General features: G+C 32.2%; 2 protein-coding genes across 2 annotated transcripts; one reads left to right on the top strand and one right to left on the bottom strand.

Moving 5' to 3' along the window:
• Positions 1 to 4955: 4955 nt before the first annotated feature.
• Positions 4956 to 11200, top strand: TOM3 (tobamovirus multiplication protein 3). Its single transcript, XM_068613476.2, has 11 exons — positions 4956 to 5447; positions 5576 to 5666; positions 5797 to 5849; positions 5949 to 6041; positions 6144 to 6215; positions 8115 to 8187; positions 8279 to 8324; positions 9785 to 9848; positions 9954 to 10007; positions 10089 to 10166; positions 10702 to 11200. The coding sequence occupies exons 1-11, from the start codon at positions 5283 to 5285 to the stop codon at positions 10792 to 10794; spliced, it is 882 nt and encodes a 293-aa protein (XP_068469577.1). The 5' UTR covers positions 4956 to 5282; the 3' UTR covers positions 10795 to 11200.
• Positions 11201 to 19718: 8518 nt separating this feature from the next.
• On the bottom strand, positions 19719 to 23735 carry LOC137811664 (CCCH-type zinc finger family protein). The gene is made up of 3 exons (XM_068613475.1): positions 23267 to 23735; positions 22024 to 22134; positions 19719 to 21906 (listed from the first exon to the last, which is right to left on the bottom strand). Exons 1-3 carry the CDS (start codon positions 23390 to 23392, stop codon positions 20023 to 20025), a joined length of 2121 nt encoding a protein of 706 aa, XP_068469576.1. The 5' UTR covers positions 23393 to 23735; the 3' UTR covers positions 19719 to 20022.
• Between the last annotated feature and the right edge of the window lie 4218 nt (positions 23736 to 27953).

The following is a 27953-nucleotide window of genomic DNA, read 5'->3' as shown; positions in this document are numbered from 1 at the left end:
GAATTTCTCCAAGCATTGCAGACACTAATGATGTCTTCCCTTCTCTTGTACTTCCAACAACTGCAACTAGACAACCAACATGTATTTCCATATTTATGTTTGACAATGTAGGGCTCTCTATCTTTGCATCCCAAGAAAAGTATCCATTCTTGATTGAGATAGCTGGTAAAATTGGATCAAGAGGTGGATTAGGTAGAAGTATTCTTTCTTCTGCTAAGAGCAAATCTTCCAGTTGTAAATTACTTTCGTGCTTCACGAGTAAGTCTTAGAGACTTGCGAAATACAACAACCACCAATATTGATCTTAACCATTTTGCATAGGCTGTAGCAGCTGATTCAATACAAGCGGGCCCAAAATATGGGAAATATCACTGCCAATCTTGCAAAAGCCTCCGCACCAAAACCTTCCTCCAAGGTTGGCATTTAATGCTCTTAAAAGCCAGGGTTTTGGCTTCCAGGATTCCTCAACCCAACATTTATGGAACTTATTGATTAATGTATCAGTCTATTCCCATGTATCTAATTTCCATATATCTTTCTCATTCAGTCGTCTTTCATATCCTAGTTTCGTGGGGGGATTTAACCAAGAAAATATTATTCTCGAAAATATGTTGGCACTCCTCTCAGGACATATCATATCACCTCTAGGGAGTTCATCATATGTAACTTTAGCAATCATGTCATTCCCAATGGGGGTATAATCTGAATAAGGATCCAAAGTAGGAAGATACACAAGGAAAAGTATTCCAAACAAAACATGTTGATTTATCAAAACAACTAGTTGATTCTGTTTGGCAGCAAAGACAAACAAAGCTAAGCTTTTCCAAACCATTTTAAAAACCACTAAGTGTCAAACAACAGGTTGATTCGACATTTCAACAGGTTGAAATTTCACACCCTTTTAGAAAACTTATGTTTTCAAAGGTAAAGATTCAATTGAACTTGAATCATCTTAAGGAGTGAATTAATGAGTTTCAAACAACTAAACAACACACACAACAACAGGGTCTTCAAGCTTTCCACTTCGATTTTGAAGACATCAAAGTATCTTGTTCAACATACATAATACAAATACAAAATGATGTTGACATCCAACAAGTGATTAACCGTTGAATAAGTACTAAAGTTCTTAACCCCAATGTGCAACGTAAAGATTCGACTAAAAAAAATTGACATAATACAACATTTAAAGAACTTGTTCAAAACTTAAAGGACAATATCTATATCAACCATCTCGACAAAACAAGATCCACATTTTTCTAAAGTATTAGTAGTTTCATTACTATTATAATTTTATTTTATCGATTCCATATACTATCTTTCATACACCTTTATCTAATATATAAGTTATATTTCAATTAGTTGTCAGTCCTTATTCCGTTTTTTTTTTATGTTTTTTATATATAAATTTATAACCAAATACTATTTTTTTTATTATAGTTTACAATATATAAAAAAACAATTTTTATTATAGCATCTTTTATTTCAATTATCAACTATTTCTTAATTTCATATTTTAAAATTATAATTTATATACTTTATTTTTATCAATCCAAATTTACATGTGTAAGAAAGATTTCCAATCACTGTTTTTTTCCTCAACATTCAATAACTAATTTATCATTACATACATATCATCTGAATAAATTAACTTTTTATGTTTAATTTTTTAAATCACTGAATTAATATTTATTATTTTTCAAAAACACATCAATATTTTTATTTCAATTTTCTATTATTGATCTTTAAACTTTTTAACAAACTAAAAATACAAAATTTAATTCTGAATTATTACTATTTATTCACCCCGATTCAAATTTATTATAAAAATATAAAACAAAATAAGCCATAATTTGTTCTCCCGAATTATAGTTAATTATTTCAAAATACCTAAAATATATTTCATTTCGTTCATTTTTATTATCCTTTCAAAATTTTAATTCAACAAATATAATAACAATAAATTTTTTACATGATTATTTCGTTATCCATATAATTATAAAAACTGTAGTACATATTTTTTTTCCATTTCATATTTGCTATTTCATTTTTTAAAATTATTTCAATTTTTAATTCACCAATTACTATAAATATCCACACATTTTTAATCTCCGTCAATATTTAAATTTTATAATATTCAATTTTTCTACGAGACTAGATTATATTCCACCTTACATAATTTTAAATTATTTTCCTTAAACTATTTCAAATTTGTTCTCCCCAATTTTATTTCAAATTTTTAAATTAATTTTCTACCTACAAAACATTTTAAAATTTATCTTATCCTATTATTTTTCATTCTTCTTCCCCACTCCCCTACTAAGCAAAAAAGAGAGCAACCTTTCACACCCATGGAAGAAATGAAATGAACTCTAATGGGGTTTTAGGTGAATTCAATTTTCTCGAAGACCCAACTCTGACAACCCACTGAACCGTTCTTCTCCACCACTGCAAACCACCCCCAAAACTCAGACCCTGTAAACCCAATTTCAAGAAAAAATTTGTCATCTACATTTCCAAAACAAGGTCAGAATTGGATTCCGATAAAGCCAAATTCTCAATAAATGAGTGTTTTCCTTGGAAGTAGTGTACACAGATCCAGTGGGAGAAATATTTTCCATTCTATAGTACTGCAGACAAAACACCTTAATCATGTATCAACTTAAAACATAACCTATACTCATTCCAGGGGTGCCAAGATCAATTCAGCCCATTTTTGGCCAATCCAACAAAAGTGTGGTGGATTCAGCTTATTTGTAAAAATTATACAAAATAAAATTAGTAGTTCGTGTTGTTATAAGATGTAAATTCATTACTTTTTTTGACAAATTTTTCATACACCTTCATATCTTTTTTTCTATAATTATATTTTTTAATTTTAATAATGATTTTTATTTTTTACTTTTTAAGTGGTGATAATTGTTTATATAGTAAATCTTAGAGGTTGAGGTAAGTTTTATAATTGTGTTTTGGCTTGTTTGTTTTTTTTCTTTTAAGTCAAAAAAACTAAAACTAAAATAAAATTAGCAAGGTGGGATAGGAAAGCACAAAACTAAAAAAAAAATCACACCGAAAACGTTGATTACAACGAATATTCTTGTAAATTCTCTCACACATGTTCAAATAATGAAATTGTTATTTCAAACTCCAGGATTGAAGAATAATGAAAATGTTGCGGAGGGAAGGGAGGTATGAGATGCAGACGTGGTTATGCTTCATTTAAGATTATTTAAAATTTTAAAAAATGTTCAAATGGACTTTTCACAATTAATATGGAGGTGGAAGAAAAAGGTATGGAGATGGAGGAAGAAATTGTGATGCTCTTTAATTTTTTATTACTTTTTTTTCTATTTACTTGGTTTCATTAATATCATTTTTTGAATAATAAAATATAAAAAAAAATCATATTTTAATATTTTAATAAAAAAATACCTAATAAAATAAAACAAATATCAACTATACTTTAACTAAATAAATTATGTATAAAAAATTAATATAAATAAAATTTTATATAAAACATCAATTTTAATTTTAAAAGCATGATTTTTCTTAAAAAAAATATAAAAAAATAGATAATCGGATTAAGAGATTAGACAAACTAATTAATATAGAATGACAGATTCAAAAAAATTGACATGCTTTAAATGTTTACAGACTCATCCACCAAACTCCATCCACTCTCTAATTCATTTTCCAGGTAAATAAAATAAATTATTATTTTTATTCTAAAAATCAGTAGTAGAGTATATGTATGTGGGTATTTCTCATCAATTTAAATTGATGTGGACATTATTTTTGCATTTGGGTTGTATAAAGAATTAGAGTGGTGAAATATAGTTTTCAAATAAATTTCAAATTCCATTATGACTCTTTCAACAAATTGATACTAGTGACGAATAAGATTGTCTTGGGCTTGAGTTTTAAAGAAAAAAACATTGCATTAGGGATAACGATGATGGTGACATGGGTTAGGTTGAGTTTCTATAATCTTAAACAATCCAAACCAATCCCATCTTAATTAAGTGGCGTAGGTTAACTAATTACAAAAAATACCATATTTTTAAAATTTGAAAAAAAATCACAAAATTTATTTATTTTTAAGATTCTTGTTTTTTAATTTAATACACAAAGGCTACAATTTGATGAAGACTTTATATTTTACAATTGTCTTTGAGAAAGTGGATTATCATTCCATTAACACCAAGTTAGCATAAGGGATTAACACTAACTAAGATCCTTCCAATTTCCATTTATTTTTTCTCTTTTATTTTACCAACAAGTTCACTGACACGTTTCAGGAAAAGCTGATGAGCCAGAATGGCGCCAACGCAAATCAGAAGACAGAAATTTTGTATGGCTTAAAAAATATTATTGGGAGCACGTGACACATGCCAATATGAGTTGCCATGCTCCATCAAATAAATTAACATCTTATTATCATGGAAGATTCATTTTATTATATGTTAATTAAAATCAATTTCAACTAAATTAAATGCTTGCTCAAATTTATGTTACTATTAAATTAAAAACACAAAATATTCTAAATATTAAGCATTTACTTTAACAACTTTTGAATTAACAAATTTTTGTTTAAAATTTATAAGTATTTATAACATTTCACAACAGTAAGCTATTTCATAAATTCCATAAAATTTAGAGATATAATCATAATTAAATATAATTAATGATACTTCATTTATCAAATATTTAAATAACTCGGATAAACTATTAATGATTTTATGTTATTTATAACTAAAACGATTACTATTTAGTTAATACTTTAAAATAAAATGTTTAACTTTAAAATTGATTGAATACATCTTTAATCATTTTAACGTCTAATAGTATTTTCCATATATATATATATATAAGATAATTTGATTTAAAAGTAGAAAATAATTGTGAATAGGAAATAAAATGAATATGAGGAGGTTCTATTAAAGGGGTAAGATAGATAATTAGGTGTAGCGAGCAGGAGGTTTGGATTTCCGTTAATCCTTTCTCTCTCTTGTCTCTGAATCCAAATAATTTCGCAATCGCCGGCCACAAAAATAAAACCCGAACAGCAACAATAATAAATAATAAATAATAAATTGTAAATGGTTTGAGAAAAGGGAAAAAAAGATTTGAATATTTGGGAGAAAACGATAACGAAAGAATAATAATAAGTTATATAGATTAAATTGGATTCTGTTACTCTTGCTTTCTTTTCCCTCAGAACAACAACATCCAACCAATCTCCTTCCGTTTTGTGTAGAACCAACCATTCATCCAGCGATTCCATGGTGGCGAGAGGCGTGCCGGCGATGACGGCGGCGGCCGTGGCTGCCCTTGACTTAACGGAATCCTCCAACTGGTGGCGGGACATCAACAACTCTCCGCTATGGCAGGATCGCATCTTTCACCTCCTCGCCATCCTTTACGGAATCGTCGCCGCCATCGCTCTGGTATTCCTTCTACGCCATTTTTTCCACGTCTCTCTTATGCCAGATTTCAATTTCGAGTTCCGTTAGGGTTTTCCCTGTGCTTGTTTTATTATTCGCTGATTGTTGTGATTGTAATCTTACGATGTTAGGTTCAATTAGTGCGAATACAATTGAGAGTGCCGGAATATGGTTGGACCACGCAGAAGGTCTTTCACTTTCTCAATTTCTTGGTGAATGGGGGTTTGTATCATTCTAATCTAACCTTTTTCTTTTCGTTTTGTTTTTTGCATGTACGTAATTTGAATATTTTCATTTATATGATGCTTGATGATTTTCTGGCGCAAAGTTTAAGCTCTTTCTGGTTTTGCAGTTCGGTGTTTTGTTTTCGTCTTCCGTCGGGATGTGCAGAAGTTACAGCCAGAGGTAGAGATAATTTGTTTCAGTTTTTTTTTTTTTTTTTTCAATTCCATCGTAAATTAAATTTGATATTCTCATAGCTAATGCTCAGCCTCTTGTGTGTAGATTGTTCAACATATCTTACTCGACATGCCTAGTCTGGCTTTCTTTACAACTTATGCTCTGTTAGTACTGTTCTGGGCTGAGATTTATTACCAGGCAAGTTCAACTTTCGGTGATGTACTGTTTTTCTTCTTATTAGCGTCGGATATTGCTATTTCGGTGGGCTGATTATGTGTCTATGATGTTGCATGTTTGCAGGCCCGTGCTGTATCTACTGATGGTCTCAAACCAAGTTTCTATACTATTAATGCTGTGGTTTATGTTATTCAGGTGAAAAATTCTTGCTCACGATTGCATTTGTTACTGTTCCCACTCAGCACACTAGGCTGAACTTCTTTTTGAGACCATGGATGTGGCGTGCCGTCTGCTTCCATTTTTAATTGCATTTCTTGACTTTTATAGAAACTACAACTAATAGTGTCAATCAATACGATACTGAAGTTATTAAAGGTACAGATAGGGCTGTATAAGATGGGTTGACCCTCCTCACGTTATGCTTTGTAGAAATAGTCCTTCGCATAACACTTCTAGTTGTGCCCATTTTTTATAGGAGCTCCAAAATCCTCCGTAGTTATTTCTTTGTTAGATCTGTTGCAAGTTGAACCCATCTATTTGCCCTATGTTTTTCCCCAGAAGAGAACTGTTTAATGCCCAGGTTTGTGTGTTAATCTCTATCAGATGTATCTATGATAGTTAGAAATGGTGGGCTATTTTGGAGCTTATAAAAAATTCTAGCTGTCTTTAATTGTTATGGATGAAGAAATAATTGCTTCTGATTCAACCTAGAAGGTGCCACTGGTATAAAATTCTCTGTAGCAGATTCACTGTCGGTGCTTGAGTACAATGACAAGGCTGCTGCATATGACTCTTTGGGTTCGGGCTTAATATTGGCTTTGGCAAATGTGTAAAGCCATCAGTGGCCACTTCTGGGTGTTTTTCCCTTTGATCTAAACCTCTACTGAGTTCATAAAAACAGGTCATGTCACCTGAACTGAACCATTTTAACCTCACAACACAACATAATTGGATCTAAGTTGATTAACCTGGTCCTTGCTGTGCAAACTATTAAAAAAGATATCCCCTGCCCCTCCAAATGACAGAGTGGGCCATCCTAACAAGTGAAACCATCTAGGCAGCTCAGGTTCTTGGTGCTGTATTCTTTCTGAATACATTTTTTCTTTTTCTTTTTTGTCATGCAACTCTGTCGAACATTAACTAGCATACAGCATCTTCTTGATTCCACCTCTCATCCTGCACCCTTCCCCCCAACCCCATCCTAAATGCCAGCTCCTAACCATTGGTCCTTTTACCATCTCTCTCCACTTGGTTACTGTTGACAACTCCTCCCCATCCACCTTAAACTTCAAATGACTGGTACTAGAGGGTTTCCTAACCTTGAAATGTGTTCTACATCATAATCTGTTGATTATTTTTTTCAAGGTTGGGGTTCAAAATACAGAGAAATTACTGCTCTGATACCAAGTTATAAAGTCATAGGTTCAGGGTTGGAGAAGAAGGAAAAAATAAAGACAAGACTAAAAACTAAAAACTGAAAATATATTTGACAGATATAATGGGTTCCAATACCTTAGTGTAATACTCTTGTTTATACTAATAATTAAGTCATGTTCTAATACTACTAGTACGTGCCAAGTCTACTAACAATATGCATAACTTTGTAAAGTAAACAATCAAGACGTTCTAAGATAATGTAAAATATTTTCTATTTATTAAGAAAATATTTTAAGTTTGTGTTTTTCACTTCATTTTTGTCCTCAAATTGATTTTTCATTATTGAGTCAGTGTAGCTTTATTATTTTTTCAACTTTTCTGTGGCCTATATTCTTCTGTTCTGTGATATCTATTTGGAGTTTAATGTTGACTGATTTTGAATTTGTAGATTTTTCTGTTTTTGTTTATTTTGGTAAATTATAGAGTATGTCCCAGACTTAGTCAGTTAGAACTTACAGCTGTCTCTAACACACATTTCTGTTATGTTTCTGTTGAGACTAAATGACAGTTGTTAGATTTAATCAACTATAGTGATCTATGAATAGGAATCTTCTGTATCTCAGATTATGAGTTCAGATATCAGTAATAATTATTCAGATTTCTCTCAACCTCTCTGTCATGCCATTCTAACAGTAAATTTTTTTTCATGCGTTTCAGATTACTTTATGGTTGATATTATGGTGGAAACCTATCAGCATACTCGTCATCCTGTCTAAGATGTTCTTTGCAGGTTTAACTATGATATTTTGTGATTTATGAGGGGTTAACTATCAGATTTACTGATCATGATTTTAATCATATTTTCCTATCCATATATGTAGGGGTCTCTTTGTTTGCAGCCCTTGGCTTTCTTCTCTACGGTGGGAGGTGATTGTCTATTTCAATTTTCAATTGCATCTGCCGTTATTTGTTTAGATTGTGCAATGAAATTAATGTGTCTGTATTTAAGAATTACACTAAGTTTGGAATTCTGCCTTGTCTGAACTTAGAAGAGAAAAACTAAAAAATAAAAATCAATTCATATTACTAGATATAGCCAATTGAATTCTTCAAATATTTACCACCTGTCAGAACTGATGAAATTTAAATAGTGCAAAAACATTGATGCCTTGTACATGTTTTGTTGTTAGGACTTTGTCTGTATTTAGGCCCCTTCCTTGAAATTTGTATGGTCATAATTCTCAATAGCAGCTAAAATATAACTTCATAAGCTTTTAGGGTGAAAGTGGAGTTGTGGCCAGTTGTAATTCTTTAATATACGCCTGTATTATAAATTAGAATACACAAGTCGGAGAGTAAGACTCTTACTTTCCTCATTCTCTCAATTAGACATTCTCCATATTCTCTCTCTTCTCTCCCTCTCCTCACTCCTTACCATCTCAAACTACAATATTTTCATTTTTATTTGTATATCTTCGTCTTTCTAACCATCTTTCTTTCAATTTAGTCTCTTTTATTTTCTATCTGTTAATTGAATTTCAGTAGTTGTATTTTTTAAAAGTGCCAGTGTTAAAGTCTTATATTACTATCAAAATTGTTCGTTGTAAATCTAAAATTTAATTATTATGAATTTCAATTACAATATAGTTTATGTATTAAAAATATTATTTTATCATGATTTTTTAATTATATAAAAGTAAATAATAAATATTTATGTGGCATAATCAAGCTAAAATACTAGTTTTGGTATAGTGATTGTTAACCAAGATCTCCAGTTATCATACAGAAAAAAAGTTAACATTTTCCCAGTGACAGTCTTATGATTCTTTTTTGTGATATGATTGATGCTAAGAAGATCTAATGCCAGCAAATGGCACCAAAGAAGAGGCCTTAGAATGAAATTCAATGCAAGTGTACAGAACCCATGAAAACAAGTGCTTTCTGCTTCAAAGCCCCAAAGAAACTGCATATATCACACTCACACACTATCTAAGAACCTTTTTCCTTAACAGCTCTGAAGCACTTTCTCGTGAAAAGCCCCAAAATATCATTCCCGAAGAAAGTAGTTAATTTAAAATGCTGAAATAAGTGGGTCATAGTTTCAGAGCTTATGTTGTACATAACGTTGTTGGCTAGCAGATTATTTAAGAAATAATTTGAGTGGACACTGTCAGGTACTTCACCCGAAACAAAAGATTTCTGAATGGGTCAAAGGGTGAAGCTTTGAGAGCCTGTGAACTCCTTAGAAAACAAAAGAGGAATTTACCAGTCACTTGTTATATTCTAAATTTTATTTGTGTACTTCATGTGTATGTGTCTTTAGTATTAGTATTGTTTCATTTCTCTTCTATCTTTTGTATTTCTGTTCTGACCCTCCTCTATGACAGACTATTCTTGACGCTGCAACGCTTTCCTGTTGAATCCAAAGCCCGACGTAAGAAGCTGCAAGAGGTGTGTATTCTGTTTTACTAGGAAACTTTCTGTATTTATCTAGTCTGCTCCTCACTCCTCCCTTTCCTTTACCCAGAGTTAATCTACCTGATCTTTCTAATGCAGGTTGGATATGAGACTACCATATGCTTTTCATGTTTCCTTATCAGATGTGTCATGGTTAGCCCCTTTTTCTCTAAAGACTAAAGTGATTCTTATTGCCTGGTCCTTAATTTGAGTTTGATCATATTTTGTTTTCAGATGTGCTTTAATGCATTTGATAAAGCTGCTAACCTTGATGTCTTGGACCATCCCATTCTGAATTTTATATATTACCTGGTGAGTTTGTATGTTTGTTTGTATTTCTTCATTGTGGTACTTTGTTTTTTCTATATTCCCCACTTTTTCTCATTGTTGTGCTGTTCAAGTTATATCATTTCTATATTTAGGTCTATTTTGGGCTTATATGGTTAATCTTGGTTTGAGATTAATTCTGAAAGCTGACACATTCCCTACTTAAATTTTGTTGGACACTGTTAAATTACATGCATTGGTTTTATGAACCTATATAAATTCGTCTTTTCTTTTTGGCACATAATTTTAGGCGATAGATTTGATAAATTGGATAACCAAGTAATTATTGCTGTTTCAAATCCTCCTATTCATGTTGTTAGGGGTTGATATCCTGATAAACTTTTCAACTTCTGGTGGAATTCTTTCTCTTGGAAAAAAAACGGCTAATTAATTTTCTGAAGTCAATTAAAAAGGAACTGAAATGATTTAGGTAGATATTTTACGTTTGCTCTCAAGGGTAAGTAATAAAAAAAAGGGGGTCCTAGGTCATTTACCTCATCCTTTTCACATTTTTGTGCAGATGGTGGAAATATTGCCTTCTTCTTTGGTCCTTTTCATTTTGAGGAAGCTGCCACCCAAGCGTGGTATCACACAATATCATCCCATTCGCTGAAAAGATAGCATGTGAAGAAAACTAAGTCAGTATTTCCTTGGTGGTTCTCTGATTTCTTTGAAGTTTCTCACACCCGAGGGATAATTTCTAGAGGACACAGAAGTCAGTCTTTCTTCTGTTGAGTGACAAAGCTAATATCATTGTTTTAAAGTTCTCCTAAGGTTTGTAGGTTTTCAAACGTGACATTTAATGGATTGTCAAACGTGGTGGATTGTGTTATGTAAGTGATATTTTGCATTGTCTCTAGGAAAATGTGGTTGCCGTTTCAGTCAGATTCCACAATTCAACACAATGAGTGAGCAACCTTTTTTGGGAGAAAAGGACACTGATATAAATTATTGTATAATAGCTTTTAAGTCTTGTAACTGCTACAAGTTGGTGAAAATGTATTGTTCCTTTTCGGTTTCGTTCCTGCTTCATTCAATCCTTTTACATTCCCTACTTCCATTTCTTCGGTGAATTTGGCGACGGCTAAATTAAATTTATATTTTAGTTGATATTACTATGCTTCTTTCAAATTTCGACGTTGTATCTGATTATCCCTAAAATTTTAACCGAGACTAAGTTAAATGGAAATTTCCTTATTTTGGAACGTTCTCTAGCATTCATGTTTGAATCTATATCAACATAGCTGTTTACAAAATCCTAAAATTTTAACAGTAGCAATACGTTAATGAATTTCCAAGTTGAATTGTTCCTTGATAAACCATCATGAAATATCCACATTAAGATTATTAACGTACCCAGAAAACAAAAGCATTCAGAATTTGGAAGTATGCTCTCAAGAACGATCAGAATTCATACCTGGGGCATATTTGCTGCAATTCGAAGATACCATTAATCAAAATCTTGATTTTGGTTAGCGTTAATTGAGGCTCTTGCTTGATGAGGACTCGGCATTGTGGTTTAGCTATTTTAGCCAATCGTTTCGTCTTCAAATAGTATTAGTATCAAATATCTACCAGTTGGTATTTGAATGTTTGGTTTGACCTAGTTCATAATCCACGAAAAGAATGGTAGGTTTGAATTATTGAAAAAGAAACACGAGAATATTAGGAGTGGCGTTCAGTTGGTACGTTTAAAAATTTGTTTCTAGATGTTTGCATTTGTTCGGTGTTAGAATGTGGTTGCTGTGTTTGCCTTAGTACTAAATATCTCTTTCTAGAGTATTTGCTATGTTAGAATCTTTATGAGAATGTATGAGTCAATCATTCATGGCTTTTAAGATGGTCTAAAAGAATTCAAGAGTGAATTTGTGTCTTATTATGATAGTAGTGTCTTGAGTATTGTTGTCTTCTTTTGAGTGAGTTTCTTGTGAGCATTGTTTAGGTGTTATACATGAAGTATATATTTGGAAATTAGATTGTCGAATGTATTTGTAAAGATTAAGATTGATTCTTCTAGTGTGATTACTTTATCTAGTTATCACACTTAGATAAAAAAATATATAAAATTCATCAAAACTTAATATAATTTGTTAAGATTAAAACTACAAGAATCTAATCAAGAGTATGTTGGTCGATGAATAGTAAAATGTCATTGATCAAATTATTGATATTACACTCTTTTGATCAAATTGTCAAAGCCTAACAACATGGATTTATATTCTCAAGAACATCTAATACTTTAACACTTTTGAATAGTTTAAGTCTTGGTAGAATTACAATTTTTTCAAACAAATTGAGGGTGGTTAGTTCAAACCTTTATCAAAGTTTTTAGTTGATGTATACAATATAGAGTAATATATCCTCATACTCATCATTAAAACATGAGATCGTGCCTTTATTATTGTCGTCTACCTCATCAATAGACTTCCTACAACCTCTAATCTTAACACTCTGTATTTTGTTCTATTTCAAATTGGATATTATTGCTTTCTCAAAACTTTTAGTTGTTCGTGTTTTCCTCTCCTAAGAGCTTATAACAAAAATAAATTTGATTTTAGATTTCAAGAATGTGCTTTTCTTGTGTATGCTAAAGATATTCTCTTCAATTAATCCATTTTTTCTTATATAAACTTTTTTCCACATGTTTCCAATGCCAACATACCCATACTTCCTCATTCAACATATGCCTATTATTTATGTTTCTGTTACTCTTTTCTCATGATCATAACTCTTAGTTTCATATTTATAACACGACAACTCTACATCAAATACTAGTTAATTTTTATCTCAATATTTACGTCATCTTCCTCCACAAGGCAATCCATCTAGTTCTGAGTCATCTCCTTCTCCCATGAACACTCATACAATAAAAACTTGTAAATGAACTTTTCAAATTAAAGATATTGATGATTCTTATATATTTTGAACCAAAAAATTGTCAAGCAAGTTGTGAAAGATCCAAATTGGTATAGTTCCATAAAACAAGAGTTTGATATAGAAAAAATAATAATAAATGTACTCAATACTCAAATATTTTTGCAAATTAATAAATTATTTTCTTTTGAACATGTTGCACTTTCAACTAAAAAGAAATCCAACTTCAAGAAATGTTAATATCAATGTCTTTTTAACTTTCCATAATTCCAACTTCAAAAAATGTTAATATCAATGTTTTTTTTACTTTCCATAAGCATACAACTAATATTCAATTTAAGTATAATATGTAAGAGACAAAAGAAAAATAAAAACAAGAGAATGTATATTGGTTCACCTTACAAGATAGTTACATCTAATTGTCTAATTACCTTGATTATGTCACTCCACTAATTTTTAAGTCTTACAAGAACCCCAATAAAAGAAGAAAATCCTATATACCACAAGATCTTGAACTCAATGAGCTTTCTTATACTATTTGTGGAACCATGTCATAAGAACACACCCTTGATAATTCTTATAAAAAACTAAGCAAGCACAAATACAAAGTTACTTGAAAAAGTTTCAACTAAAAATGACATATAAAAGAAATAGCAATATCATTTATGATCTTCTCAATTTGAGATATTGAATTCATTGATTTTGTAAAAGAAACTTCAACAAGTAATTTTGTGAAATTATTAAAGAACATAAGAATAAAGGGTTGAATTATGTTTTTAATAGTTTTTTTTTTCAATCATCGTCTGAAATCAGACGATAGTTTTGTTAACATGCAATCTGTTACCGGACTTGTACAATCATATCACATTTGACTATGCGTTACAGACGTAAAGTAATTGACAAAATTATGTGTTTGAAATTATTTTCTAAATTCTTGTTCATAGCTACCTTCTTTCTTAAGTTAGCACAAACAATAATATCATGTAATATAAATGAGCTAAAGAAAAAAGACAAAGTACGCAACAATTCATATTGGTTCGTTTGTCTCAATAGACTACATCAAGTTCTTGACCAACAAGTCAAGTTCAACTAGACAAATACTGTTGTAAAGTACACTTGAGTGTTCTATTGGCTTATAGATACTTTTGGCTATTCCCTTGAGTATTATTTGGGCTTATAACTACTCATGGATAACCCTTTGAGTATTTTGTATTCAAGTCAATCCTGACTGACCACTGAGTATTCTTTGCATCTAACTACTCTTGGATAATTGTGTATTCTTTTGAATCACAATCACTCTTGGTTGACCCTGTCAAGAAGTATTCTTTGAGTTTCTAGCCACAACTGGCTACATCCTTTAGTATTCTTTCCACAACAACTCTAGGTTTAATAAGTATTTTTTTTTCCCTTTAGCTAGTCCTAGCTAACATAAGTGGATTGAAGATTTGATCATTAGGTTTGACTAAGGGAGTGTTTTTGAAAGAATATAATTATTAGACTTCTTCGTGAAAAACTTTATATTAGTACTGGAAGAAGATAGCCATTAAGAGACAATTTCTATCTATTGAATAACATCAGCTCTTCTGATGTCTTTTCTGAGTCTATTGAGATTTGAATATGGATGTTACATAAATGAACTTCATGCAACTTTAAATGCACTTCTTCTTTATGCAATATTCTTGATAGCTAACAATGCTCATCTATGTAGGTACAATAACCATTTGCACCAATCTATGGTAAAAGAGCACATCTATAGAGCAGACAATTGGGTCATAATTGAAAAGTTTTTTGTGTTAAGAGGTTAGTGAAGAAGTAGTTTTAGCTCGTGATCTTTATATTGACTTATACTTTTATCTTGAATGGACCTCTTTGGTCAGATGAAAGACAGTGGTCATTTTTGCATCTTGTAAACACTCAATTTCGTTCGCTAATTAGAAAATATTTAAATAAAATAAAGTGAAATTGATTTAGACAAAAACACTAAAACAATAACATTTAAAAAGATAAATTGAGAAAGTAGAAAATATTTTTTTTATTTAAGTTGATGAATCTTAATAATATATTAAATAAAATGTTTTACTTTGTTTACCTTTTAAAAATAAAATATAAATATAATAAGATGTAATTTAAAAATAATTGATCGGATAAATAAAAATTTTGAAAAAAAAAACAAAGCATAATAAGTACAAAAAAAAAATTAAGTTAGAAGGGATTGAATTGAAAAAAATACTAAAAAAATGTCTATTTTATAACTAACATGCTTCATTTTACCTTAGAAAAACATACATATGATTAATTATACTCTTATATTCTGAATGTGGATTTGATTCCTTGTGTACTCTTAGTCTTTGTTTGGATGAGGGTGAGAGTAGAAAGGAAAGAAAATGAGAGGAAAGAGAGTGAAAAAATTATGTTGTTTGAATGATTGAAAAATGAGTAAATTTGAATGAAAATATTATAAATAATGTGATTAATGTGACTGAAATATAAAAAAAAAAATTATATCATTTATTAATTGACCAAAATACTGTTTATACACATATTTTTATTATTGGATTTGAAATAAAAAAATAATATTTATAATTTAAAATATATATATATATATAACTATTGTTGCTTGAAATTTGTAATTAAATAACATTGTCACATTTAAATATTTTCAACCAATATTTTTAGATCAATAGATCATGACAATAATATTTATAATTTATAATCATAATACATACATGAAAAATTAAAAAATTTAACAGACATGCATAAAATATCATAATTCGAATGTAAATGAAATTAGTGTAATAAAAATCATATTAACAAAAGTAAAATGATATTAAAAATATAAATAAAAACATAAAAATACATAATATTTTAATAACTATAAGTAAATAAGAAAATTTTCCACCAAAAAGAAATATTAAAGTAGAACAGTATGTATTACTTTTTGTCTGAATTTTAAATATTTATATAATTCTTAATAAAAGATGATAATTTTATTTGAATTTACATATTAAGTGTATATGTTATTTTTAAATAGGTTTACATACAAAATAAAATTAATGAGTTGAGGTAGGAGAAAGAAAAAAATATTACAAGAAATATGATATATGTATTTATTGCATTTTTAATATAATATGATTTTTATCATAAATTGGATCAGATAAATAAAATAACTATTAAAAAAAGTTTGAAAGGCCATGGATGTATAACACAAAGTAACAACAAAAATTGAAATCCAAATCGCTAATTGACTAGCGAAACAAGAAAAAAAAAATTATTAATTCAACAAATATTAAGTTACTTATAAACTTTTATTTTATACATATTTTAAATAAATTAACTTTTACATCTTAATTAAAGTATATAGCATAACATAAACAAACATAAACTAATAATTACGTCTTTAATGTAAATTATTATACTTCAAAATACAAGAGAGTTACAACATTCTTTCATCCTGTATCAAGGTTTGGTTTTTTAAATTTATATTCCAATCATTTAAGTATAATAAAATGTCATAAATGACTAAAATGCTTTGTTTTAGAATTCTGCATTGGATTTGTTATAAAAACTTTTAAAGTAAAAAAATTAAAATTATTTTTTTTGAAATTAATTTGTAAAAGTTTTTTTTATATAGTTTTTAACTTTTTTTAACTTTTATTAATTTGGAAGTTATGATTACAATTAGCCTACCCTTAAACAAAAATTACAAGTTGCATATTTGATATCGATTTATTTTGTTTTAATAAAAAAAAACATATTTTTAACATGTAAAAATAATTTATTTTACTCATTTTATCTGTACATTATAAACATACAAAATTGTAAAACTCAAGATAATATTTGTATAGTTATTAATAAAATATATCAATAATTTGTCTATTTTATACTCAAAATATGATATTAATGAAAAAATGATGAAATAAAAATACAATAAACATTAATCATTTAATTTATTTGACAATGAAGACCAAATATTGATAAGTAGTGATCACATGATGACAACAATGAATGAAAATAACTTCTTAGTTCAGAAAGAATGATTGAATAAAACTTAAAAATAAATTTTGAAAGATTTGATATTTCAAAAGACACCATAAGTAGAAGATATATGTGTTTATCTACTAACAAATAAAACTAAGTGAAAAATATTTCTGCAAAGTTTGTGTAAGATAGTAGAGGTAATAACTTGCTTCTTATACTAGTTCTCTATAATATAACTTGGTTAAGTTCATTTTTTTCTTTTAAAAAAATCTTAAAAGACTCTTTTGTAATTATAATATTATACAAGTATTTTTTTATTGTTACTTATAACATACACAAGTATACAAAGTTCTTTCTAATTATCTGATTTGTCTCCTACTAAGATAAATCACACAAATATATTTTTTTCACTAAATTACTTTTGGTTTTTCTAATATTTTATTACTTCACTCTTGACAACAATAAATAGTGTTATTTGGAAGACAAAAGATAAATTATATAATATTTTGTTTGGATTGAGAGAAAAGTGAAAAAAAAAAAAAAAAACAGAAAGAAAAGAACGATGAGAACTGAGATTAGATGTATATGTGAAAAAATTGTGCTAAATTTAATGTGATGGAATAAATTTAATTGTATATGAATATATTTAAAAAATAACATTAAATAATTTTTATTTTAAAATTGTATGTAAGGAAATATATATTTTTTAAATGTAAATTAAAGTCAAACTGAAATTCAAAATAAAAATAAAAATTATTTTACAAATATATTTTAGAATAAAAATATATTAAAATAATTAGTCAAAATTTAAATTAATTAATTTTATTTAATATTTTTTTATTTTAATTACTTATTTTTTATTATAAAATATATATTAACAAAATATTAAATTAAATTAATTTCATCTTATTAATTATTTTCATATTTTTATTTTAATTATTCAATTTATTATAAAGTAATAAAATATTTATAAATAAATTATTATTTACATTTACATATTTTAAATATTTATTATGTTTGAATAAAAGAATAAAATTTATTATATTTTATTTAACTTTAATCAATTAACTTTCTTCCTTGAATGAGTCTACACAATATTGTTTGTTGTTTCAGCATGGTAAATCTTTTATTTAGGTGTTAGAGCTTTATTAGGGTTAGTAGCTTTTAGCTGATAATTTCTTTGTAGTCCTCAACTTGTATAAAATACCTTTTGGTTTGAACATTATTTCTTTTTTATTGACAACACTAAATTTAGCATATATTTTGAGAAAATGTTTGTTCTATTGTATTAGAATTTTCATTGGAATTAGAATAATAAAGTGTGTTTTTGAACATTGTGTCTTCAAGTGATTAAGTTTTATATGTTGTCATCTGAAACTTATTTGAAGTGACATTCTATTGTTTGATAGTTTAATAATTAATATAATTGTTGAATTATTCGTTTATCTCAATTATATTAAAAAAATTAGTTCATCAAAATTTAATATTATTTGAAAATACAATAATTATTTTATCAACATTGTAATAGACTATAAAGACTAGATTGTGATGATCATATTATTAATATGAAAGTCCAAAGTGAAAATAATGAAAGTAACAGTAACAATGAGGATTCTAGTAATGATAATAATGGAGACAATAAGACAATAATGAGATGATATTGATGGTAATAATAATGAAAATAACAATGGCTAGACAAGAATAATAATGATAACAAAGATGTTAATACAAATAGGGATAACAATGATTATCGAGATGAAAATGTTTTCACGGTACGTGACAATGGTAATTACAATAAAGATTATGTAGTAATGGTAATAATAATGCTGGTAACAACAAAAATACTAATTTGTAAAAAATACATTATAATAAATTAATAGTAAATTAAAAACACAAAGTATAGGATAAACAACAAAATAAACAAATCACATATTTTCAAATCATTAATTATCCATTAAAAATATTATACATTCTTAATTATGTTATTTTTAATTTAAAAATTCCAAGAAAGAATTTAGTTTTACTTTTTTTGTAGAAATAACCTTCTAAATCTAGAGAATATTTTCGAAGTTGAAAAAGAAATCAAAGAACAAACATAATAATGAATACACTTTTTACATGTTTGTAGAAACAATCCTAATATCCAGGTTGTTTACCAAACGCTAATTTGTTCACTTTAATGAAAACAACAAAATCATGTCCAGTGTTTATTTAATCGTTCTTTTCATTTTGCTCAACAAATTTAATAAAAATCATATTAAACTTTGTTTTTGTGAACAAGCCACCAAGTGCCCTATTGGACCCACCTTAATTCAAAGTTATTTCAAGATTGTCTAGAATCTGAGGTTTATAAAAATGTTTTATTGAAAGATATTAATATGACACAATTTAAACCATTGTATCTCAAGATTCTGAATCATAAAAATAAAATAAAAATATTTCTTCTACTAACAAATATAGATTTTATAAATTCTTACATTACATCGAAACAAAGTTAAAAAAACTTTTAAAAGATAATCTAAGTTAGGAAAATCTACAAAAACAGATGTAAAGACATTGTGATATAACTACTAGTCTTCCATTGAAGATGAAGTAAGAAATTGAATTGAAGAGTATAAAGAAGTAAAGAAATGCTAGGATGGCTTGTAATTGAGCAGATGAATTAAAGTATAAGATAAAAAAAAGTGAGATGTGAATGCAAATGTTATTAACTTTCTAAGGTTAAAGGCCTGCACCACTCTGCATGACATTTATATGCGGAGAGCACAGCAAAAAGCCCCACTGATCACATAAAAATATCCATTAAATTTGATGAAAATACATTTAAAAGTAAAAAGGACTAATTAATACAAGAAAACAAACTGATAGTGATAGCTGTTCTGAGTTCTACAAGCAAATTTTAAGCAGAAATGCTGCCCAGTCAGAGAGAGAGAGACCTGTAAGAGATTTGATGATGAGTAGGTTCCCTTGTTTCTCAGATTTTCGACAATTATGAATGAATGACACCAATCTTCTTAGCAAAATCATCCCCATCTTCATCCACGTAATCTTCCTCTTGATTTTCACCCTCTTCACCTTGTTCATACTCGTAGTAACCATCATCACCTTGCTCATATTCGTAATCACCTTCTCTCGGTTCATCACCTTCGTAATACTGATCTTCACCGGCTTCATCGTACATTCCCTCCTCATATTGACCATCAGTTGCAACAGTGTCTCCTCCAACTGCATCACTCACCTCAAGCTTGGATTCTTCATTGTTTTGATTGTTGACATATTCCTTGGTCTCAGACAGCACACCGTTTTGTGTGTTTGTGACCGGTGTAGGATCTAAGCCATTGGTAACTTCTTCATTTTTAATATCAGACGATTTGCCATTCCCTGAGTCTGCACCAGCTCTGCCTCCAGCTCCTCCTCTCTTCTTCTCCTTCAGAATTTCACTGAGAGGCTTTGGACCATCAAACTGAAGATCATCTTCAGATAGTGGGTGATCATCTCTTAAAGTTCCTCTCTTTCCCAGTGGTTGTAGTTCCCTATTCTCAGTGTTCCTCCCATTTTTAAGCTCAGAAAGACTTTTTGGCCCAGCAAAATCACTCCAATCACCACCTATTAGTTCTCTCCCCATCAATCGATCCTTTGAGTTTCTCCTCTCATCATCTTGCAACCTGCCTCGCATTCTATCATGGATCCTTCCCTGCTGAGTGGCCTGCAACCTTCCAGACAACAGCCTGCCCCTATTTCTCCCTCTGTCATCCCTCTCTAGCTGATCAGTGCCACCGTTTGCAGGAATTTTTATTCTACCCCGGAAGCGATTACCGAGGGAGCTCTCATTCAGAGGTAGTGAATCCTTCCGAGGAAAGGATCGATGACTTTGTTCCTCACCATGACCCTCAAGGGCATAATCATGACTAACAACAGATTTCAAACCATTGCCCTTTCTGCGCTTGGATAAATGATGTCGGAGATCTGAGACCTCTGCATTTTCAGGACTGTCAGATCTGCGGCGAGTCCTTCTGTCTAAATGGGCTGAAGCCTTCCTATGCTGCTCCCAAACATATGGTTCCTGCATGTGATCATATGATTCATAACCTTGGGGCACGCGAAATCTTTCCCGATCAATATCAGCTGCTAAACCATAATCACCAGAATGCCCTAAATCATATTCATTCAAAGAGTCCAGGTTCCTTTCATCTTGACCTCTTGCTTTACCAAATTCATCCTCCCCATGGTAGTAATCAGAATTCCTAAGTTCATCAGCTACAAGGACATCGAACCCAGGAGATGATTCTCTGAGAAACTCATCACTATCCTTGCCACTGTGGAAATTGTGATCATCTGGCACACGAGCTTGATGCAGACGGTTTGACCGGACCACAGTAGGGCCATTTGTTACTGGTGGAGAACTTGTCTTAAACCTAGAAGTCTCATTATCAAATCCTACAGTGGGTGGTGGCATTTCCTTCTCCAATTCAAACATATTTCTTTTAGGAGCAGATTCAATTTTTGGGGCAGGTTTCAGTTCAGGGCCTCCACCTGACTTTGCAACATTTCCATGGGAAGTTTTCCTTTCCTGAGTATACTTGTCATTGGTTCCAAAAGGCTTCTTAAAACTTGGATTCTCAGCTCCTTGGCTGGTAACTGGAACCTGAGCAGCTACTTTATTACCAGTGCTAGGAGCAGGAGGTCCATGCATGAAGGCACATCTGTCACCTTTTAAGCAAAGCCCCTTTTGGAAGAAAAAGCAAGGGACAGCTTGTTTACTGGAATTATAAGGTGCATGTGTTGCAGATGCTGTTGGAATCTGTGATTGGGGTGCAGATACAGATGGTCCACCTGCTGTTGCTGCCTGTGTTCCTAACAACCCATCAAGAGGCTTAATGAAAAAACAAAATGCAGTTAGCAAAATCCAAACAACGAGACAATAACAGAGGAAAATAGACAAATAGGCATGAAAGTATAAAATTTGGTTGTCATAAATAAAGACACTCACTGGATGACGAAATGAACATTTGGGATTCAAGCAGTTGCCACTCAACCAATAGCGACAATCCCTAGGATTAACACGTGCATACTCACTGTGGCGGTACTCACATTCATTTCCCTGTTCCAACAAAAAGAAAACAAATCAAAATGACGCCAGCAACAAAATCCAGAGTTCAAAATGTTTAGATGACCAGACAACCTCACATTGATAACCAATACATGCTCTTTCGGATATGCAAAAACCATATATCAAAACGTTGCAATGCTACATACTCACGGCACCAAAAAAGCAGCATCACATTAAAATTAATTTATATGCACTGCGGTCAAAATTAAAAGCTGCGAGATAGAAAAAATACTTGAATAGCACGGCACAAAAAGAACAGGACGACAGTAAAATACTTGATTAGTTCGCCACGAAAAAATGGCATGACATTAATAGAAGAACTATGGAAACAAGTACACGCATTTGACAGAAAAACTATCAAAACAAAGATGTAAAATGTTGAAAATTGTTTGATGATAAAAGTAACATGTTGTCAAGGATTATGCAAAAGAGTGCCAGCAACACCAGTGGCCATCCCAGATCTTGCTAACAGAACACTAATCGATCAACATGACTCGTACACGCTCTAGCCACCACGTAGTAGCAGTTTGTTAAACATTTGGTTCATTCATTATGCAAATTTTCTGCTTTGCTTTCAGAAACAATGAATACATTGAATAACACTTTAAACCATACAAAAAAAACTAAACATGATTGATCCAACCTTATGTTTTATCAGCGGGATCCACGGGATTGACCAAATTAAAGAAAATTGAAAAAAATCATATCCAATCGTAATAGAGTTCAAGAACCCCATTCCCCCTCATTCCCCTCACCTTATAAAATAAAAGAGAAAAGGGTGAAAGAATACAATAAAATAAAGCCATAAAAGATCCAATTAGTAAACAATGATCAATAATAACAGTTTCACAAAAACTAGACATCCAAAAAAAAGTTAAAGAAAACCCTCTATATCCACAAAATACCCCATCGCTCTCCCCAATTTTGAAAATTCGGGAATTCATAAACAGATTCCCACAACCCCTTTTACACAAAATTCGATTTCCCCATTGAAAATAAACACCCACCAAACGCAGAAACACACGAATCTGAAGCCCTAAAAATACAGAATTCCCAAAGCGGCAAAAAGGGGATTTCCCCTCTCTTTCCTTTAAAAAACAAAATAAAAAGTGCTAGAAAGAACCTTTTTGCATGTCAAAGGAGATGCAAGGAAGTAGACACAATCGGTGTTCCTCTTCAAGGCCTCGTCTTGCGAAGATGGCGCGGGCTGTGGTGGCTGAACCTGAAGCTGTGGCTGTGGGGTAACCATAGCTGTCGTTGAAGTTGAAGTTGAAGACCCCAACCCAACCCAGATGAAGAAAAAACGAAGAGGAGGAAAAGATCAAATCAGAGACAGAGAGCAGGAGAAGAAGATGGATCCAAATCTCAATCTGAGAAGAGAGAATTAGTAGAGAGAGAGCCGCCACAGAAATTGGGGTGAGAGCTTAGAGAGAGAAAGAGAGAGCGAGAGTGGGTTCGAGTATGTGAATGTAATGGGCTTATATGGAGCATAGAGGAAAGGGTAAGGGTGAGCCAAGCCTGGTTTCGGCTTCTGTTTTCATTTTATTTATTATTTTTGTAGAAATTCTTATTAATGTGTCTGTTCTGTGTTTGTGTGTTAATGATTCTTTTTCGATGTTTCATACCAAAATGTAATGGGACACTTGCCTTATTTCCGTTGGTCCATTATCTTTTCTATCTTCAAACTCTAATGCCAATAAGATAATAATTTTTTTTATTTTTTTTACATTTTCATTTTACAACATATTGATAGCATAGAAAAAAATTCCATTAAAATAACACACAAAAATTACTCACCTTAGATTTTTTTTTCATACACGCCAAAAATAACATAACATTATATTAATCGAACACTTGGATTTTATAAACACCTTTTTAGATTTCAAAAAGGGGAAAAATAAAATATTCCATCAAATTTTAATGGTGTTATTGCTTTGTCATCGTCAATAATAAGGGAGGATATCAAAACCTATTATAGAAGGTTGTTTTGATGATAGATATTGTAGTGGTATAAGCCAAACAGTCAATATCATGTTTCGGTTCTCGCAATCGGGTCGACTGAACGATACACGTTCATGAGGTCGACTGACACCTTCGGTCCAATTACGCTCAATTAAGGTCAGTAAAGTTAAATTATCATTAAGAATTATGTAATACACCTTTAAGTATGTCCCATCTTATTAATCCGACCCAACAAGGTAAGCTCATTAAAATAATATAAATAACGCACATTCCAAGAAGTAGGTACGTCATTAATTACTTACTCTGACATCTGAGTGTCGAACTCCCTTGTTCACTTGAGCATCGGAGTGTCTTCTGCATGTACCCCATTCAGTATTCTCTAGAAAACCGAGTGAACGAGCAGCTAAAACCCAAGGATTAGCAAGGAGTTTAAGAGAGGAAGTTGAAGCATTGGCCAACCGTCTAACAAGAAAGAAGAAAAAGACGAAGCTTTTCAACAGTTCTCTAGGTCTCATCTCCCTAGTAGGAATAATTGGCGTCCACCATGGGGCCGAGAGAAACTAATTGAAGAGCAATAGTAGATGGTATCAACCCGAAGCATGGAAAGGATGAGTGAAGAAGACCAAATGGCGTTGTTGTTGTCTCTGCAAAGAGAGATGGTCGAGATGAAGAGAAAAAATGAGGAACTCACGGAAGAACGAGCAAGAGATGCAGCTCTCCGTGCGGAGAATGAGGAGATGAAGAAGAAGTTGGTGGAGGGAGGACCATCCGTTGGGCCGACAAATGTTGTCGGCAGGTCATACACCTCCCCTCCCAACCCGAGACCGGTTGAGGAGACCAAGGATAAGGTTCTCACCCATGAGATGGATGGTGAATCCTGTCTCAACAAGTCGGCCAGAACGACTGTCACCCTGGACTCGGTTCGTCGACAACCCTTCACCAACGCCGTCATAAAAGCTCCATTGTCGTACAAGTGGAAGGGCTTCAACAACGACCGGTATGACAGTACAACTGACCCAGACGAGCATATGGACGACTATACCACCCATATGAGTCTCTACACGTTGGACGATGCAGTACTGTGCCGATTGTTCCCCACGTCCCTGAAGGGAGGAACCCTTAGTTGTTTCACCAAGCTCCCGCCCAACTTCATCGACAGCTTCGCAACACTCGTATCAAAGTTCGATACCCAGTTCGCTACCAGCAAGTTGCACCACCTGACCTCCTTTGCCCTGGTGGGCATTCGCCAGGAGAAGGAAGAATCGCTAAGGACCTTCGTTGACAAGTTCAGCAAGGTGGCAATGAGTATCCAAAACCTTAGCGTGGACGTTGCCATGCACCATATGCTTACAACCCTGCGACCGAGACCGTTTGTCGACAATCTTTGTATGCAGTTGGCTGCTAGCCTGGACGAACTTAGGAAGATAACAACCAAGTTCATGCAACTGAATTGCAAAACTATCAAGAATAGATACTTGGTGATTGATGCAAATACTTCTTACAACATCCTCCCTGAACGACAATCCATCAATCGGCTAATGGCGATCGTGTCAACACCCCACTTGGCGATGAAGTTCCCTTCACCGTTAGGAGACATCCTCACGGTCTATGTCGACCAGAAAGAAGCAAGAGAATGCTATGCCGAGAGCCTTAGGGTGGAGCCCTTGAGGAATGACTGCTCCCCTGAACACAAATCTTCTAAGAGAAATAACTCTCCCCGAGAAGCCCAGTCGACACCGATGGAACCCACAGTCGCTTTGGTGGACCTGGACCCCAAACGAACGAAGATAGGCTGGAAGCCAGAGAAGAATTACGGCAAGTACCCCTCCTGGACGAGAAGCACAACACCTACGTTGGCATGACCATGGCGGCTGCTGAGGCCGAGATGATGCACGCCACGCTGAAGAAGAACATGGATTTGTTTGCATGGACCTCGTCCGATATGTCGTGGGTAAGCCCAGACATTATCACCCACAAGTTGTCGGTATTCAAGGAAGTGCGACCGATCGCGCAGAAGAAGAGTGATTATGACGATGAGAAACGTCTGGTAGCTAAAGCAGAAGCTGAAAAGCTTTTGTCGGTTAGGTTTATACGCGAGGCCTGATATACAACTTGGTTGGGCAATGTTGTTATGGTAACTGGAGGATGTGCGTCGACTATAGAAACTTGAATAGTGCATGCCCGAAGGATTCATATCCACTCTCCAACATCGACCGGTTAGTGGATGGAGCGGTCGATCATAAAATTCTCAGCTTCCTAGACGCTTACTCTGGCTACAACCAGATAAGCATGCACCCTCGGGACAAAGAGAAGACATATTTCATGACAGTCGACGCCAACTACCACTACGAGGTCATGTCGTTCGGCCTGAATAACACTTGAGCGACCTACTAGCGGCTTATGGACAAGATCTTCCAAAATCTGATCGGTCGGTGTGTAGAGGTATATGTGGACGACATTGTCGTAAAATCCGACTCTTTCGACCGACACGTTGAGGACCTCTAGGAGATGTTCAAGGCCCTCAAAAGGGCAAACATGAAGCTCAACCTTGAAAAGTGCACGTTCGGGGTTGAGGGTGGGGGGAGTTTATGGGTTTTATGTTGACCCATAGAGGGATAGAAGCCAACCCAAACAAGTGTCGGTCGATCACCAACATGCGAAGCCCCCAGAACACAAAGAAGGTGCATCAACTCCTAGGGCGCCTCACGGCCCTCTCCAGGTTCGTCCCCCGCATGGCCGAACGAACAAGACCGATGGTGCAGCTACTGCGAAAAGCAGCCAATTTCAGTTGGGATGAAAAGTGCGAAGAAATCTTCAAGCAGTTGAAGGATTTTCTATCATCACCGACAGTCATTCAAAAGTCGAGGACCGATCAGTCTATCCTGGTGTACTTAGCGGTCTCAGAGGAGGCGGTTAGTGTCGCGCTGGTGCAGGAAGTGGAGGGAGAAGAATGGTTGATATACTTCGTCAGCCGAACACTCCATGCGACCGAGATAAGATACCAGATGATCGAGTAATACTCCTTCGGTCCAATTACGCTCAATCAAGGTCAATAAAGCTAAACCATCATTAAGAATTAGGTAATACACCTCTAAGTACGATCCATCTCACTAATTCGGCCCAACAAGGTAAGCCCATTAAAATAATATAAATAGCGCACATTCTAAGAAGTAGGTACGTCATTAATTACTGTACTCTGACATCTGAGTGTCGATCCCTCTTGCTGACTTGAGTGTCAGAGTGCCTTCTACAGATACCCCTCATTCGGTATTCTCTAGAAGACCGAGTGAACGAGCAACTAAAACTGAAGGATTAACGAGGAGGTTAAGGGATGAAGCTGAAGCATTGGTCAACCATTAGTAGTAACAGATTAAGGAAAGAAAGGAAAGAAGAAGAAGATGAAGCTTCTCAACAGTTCTTTAGGTCTCATCTTTCTAGTAGTAACAGATATTCATACTTTTATGTAATATTGTAAATCTTACCTTAATTTAAATGAATTTTTAAGTTATTGAGATAAGCTTATTATTTAAATCTTATCTCACATCTATAAATATTTTTTTTAAATTATTTTATGTTAAAAAAATATAATATATTATTATCTTGATATGATCAATTATGATAATTCATGTGATTTTATAGATAATTAATTGGTTATCTTGATAGATTATCACCTTATAATAATTATTTATTTATTTATATAAAATTTATTAATGAATTTTCTCATGATAATTGATGTAATTTTATAGATAATTGATTGATTCAGAATAATAAATTATCACTTATAATAGTTGATTAAGTATTTATTTGAAACTTATTAATAAGTTTTTTCTCAGTTTTTGTAAGTTCTA

Source organism: Phaseolus vulgaris, chromosome 2, assembly GCF_051622355.1.
Source record: "Phaseolus vulgaris cultivar YP4 chromosome 2, ASM5162235v1, whole genome shotgun sequence".
Taxonomy (NCBI): Eukaryota; Viridiplantae; Streptophyta; class Magnoliopsida; order Fabales; family Fabaceae; genus Phaseolus; species Phaseolus vulgaris.
The sequence above is the reverse complement of the archived record's forward strand: the minus strand, read 5'-3'. Positions and strand labels throughout refer to the sequence as shown.

Coding starts and splice junctions, on each gene's coding strand:
- TOM3 (XM_068613476.2), top strand. CDS start 5,283: ATGGTGGCGAGAGGCGTGCCGGCGATGACGGCGGCGGCCGTGGCTGCC. Junction 6,216..8,114: donor CTGTGGTTTATGTTATTCAG/GTGAAAAATTCT, acceptor CATGCGTTTCAG/ATTACTTTATGGTTGATATT. Junction 10,167..10,701: donor TGAATTTTATATATTACCTG/GTGAGTTTGTAT, acceptor ATTTTTGTGCAG/ATGGTGGAAATATTGCCTTC.
- LOC137811664 (XM_068613475.1), bottom strand. CDS start 23,392: ATGGTTACCCCACAGCCACAGCTTCAGGTTCAGCCACCACAGCCCGCG. Junction 22,135..23,266: donor CTCCTTTGACATGCAAAAAG/GTTCTTTCTAGC, acceptor TTGTTGGAACAG/GGAAATGAATGTGAGTACCG. Junction 21,907..22,023: donor AATGTTCATTTCGTCATCCA/GTGAGTGTCTTT, acceptor TTTTTCATTAAG/CCTCTTGATGGGTTGTTAGG.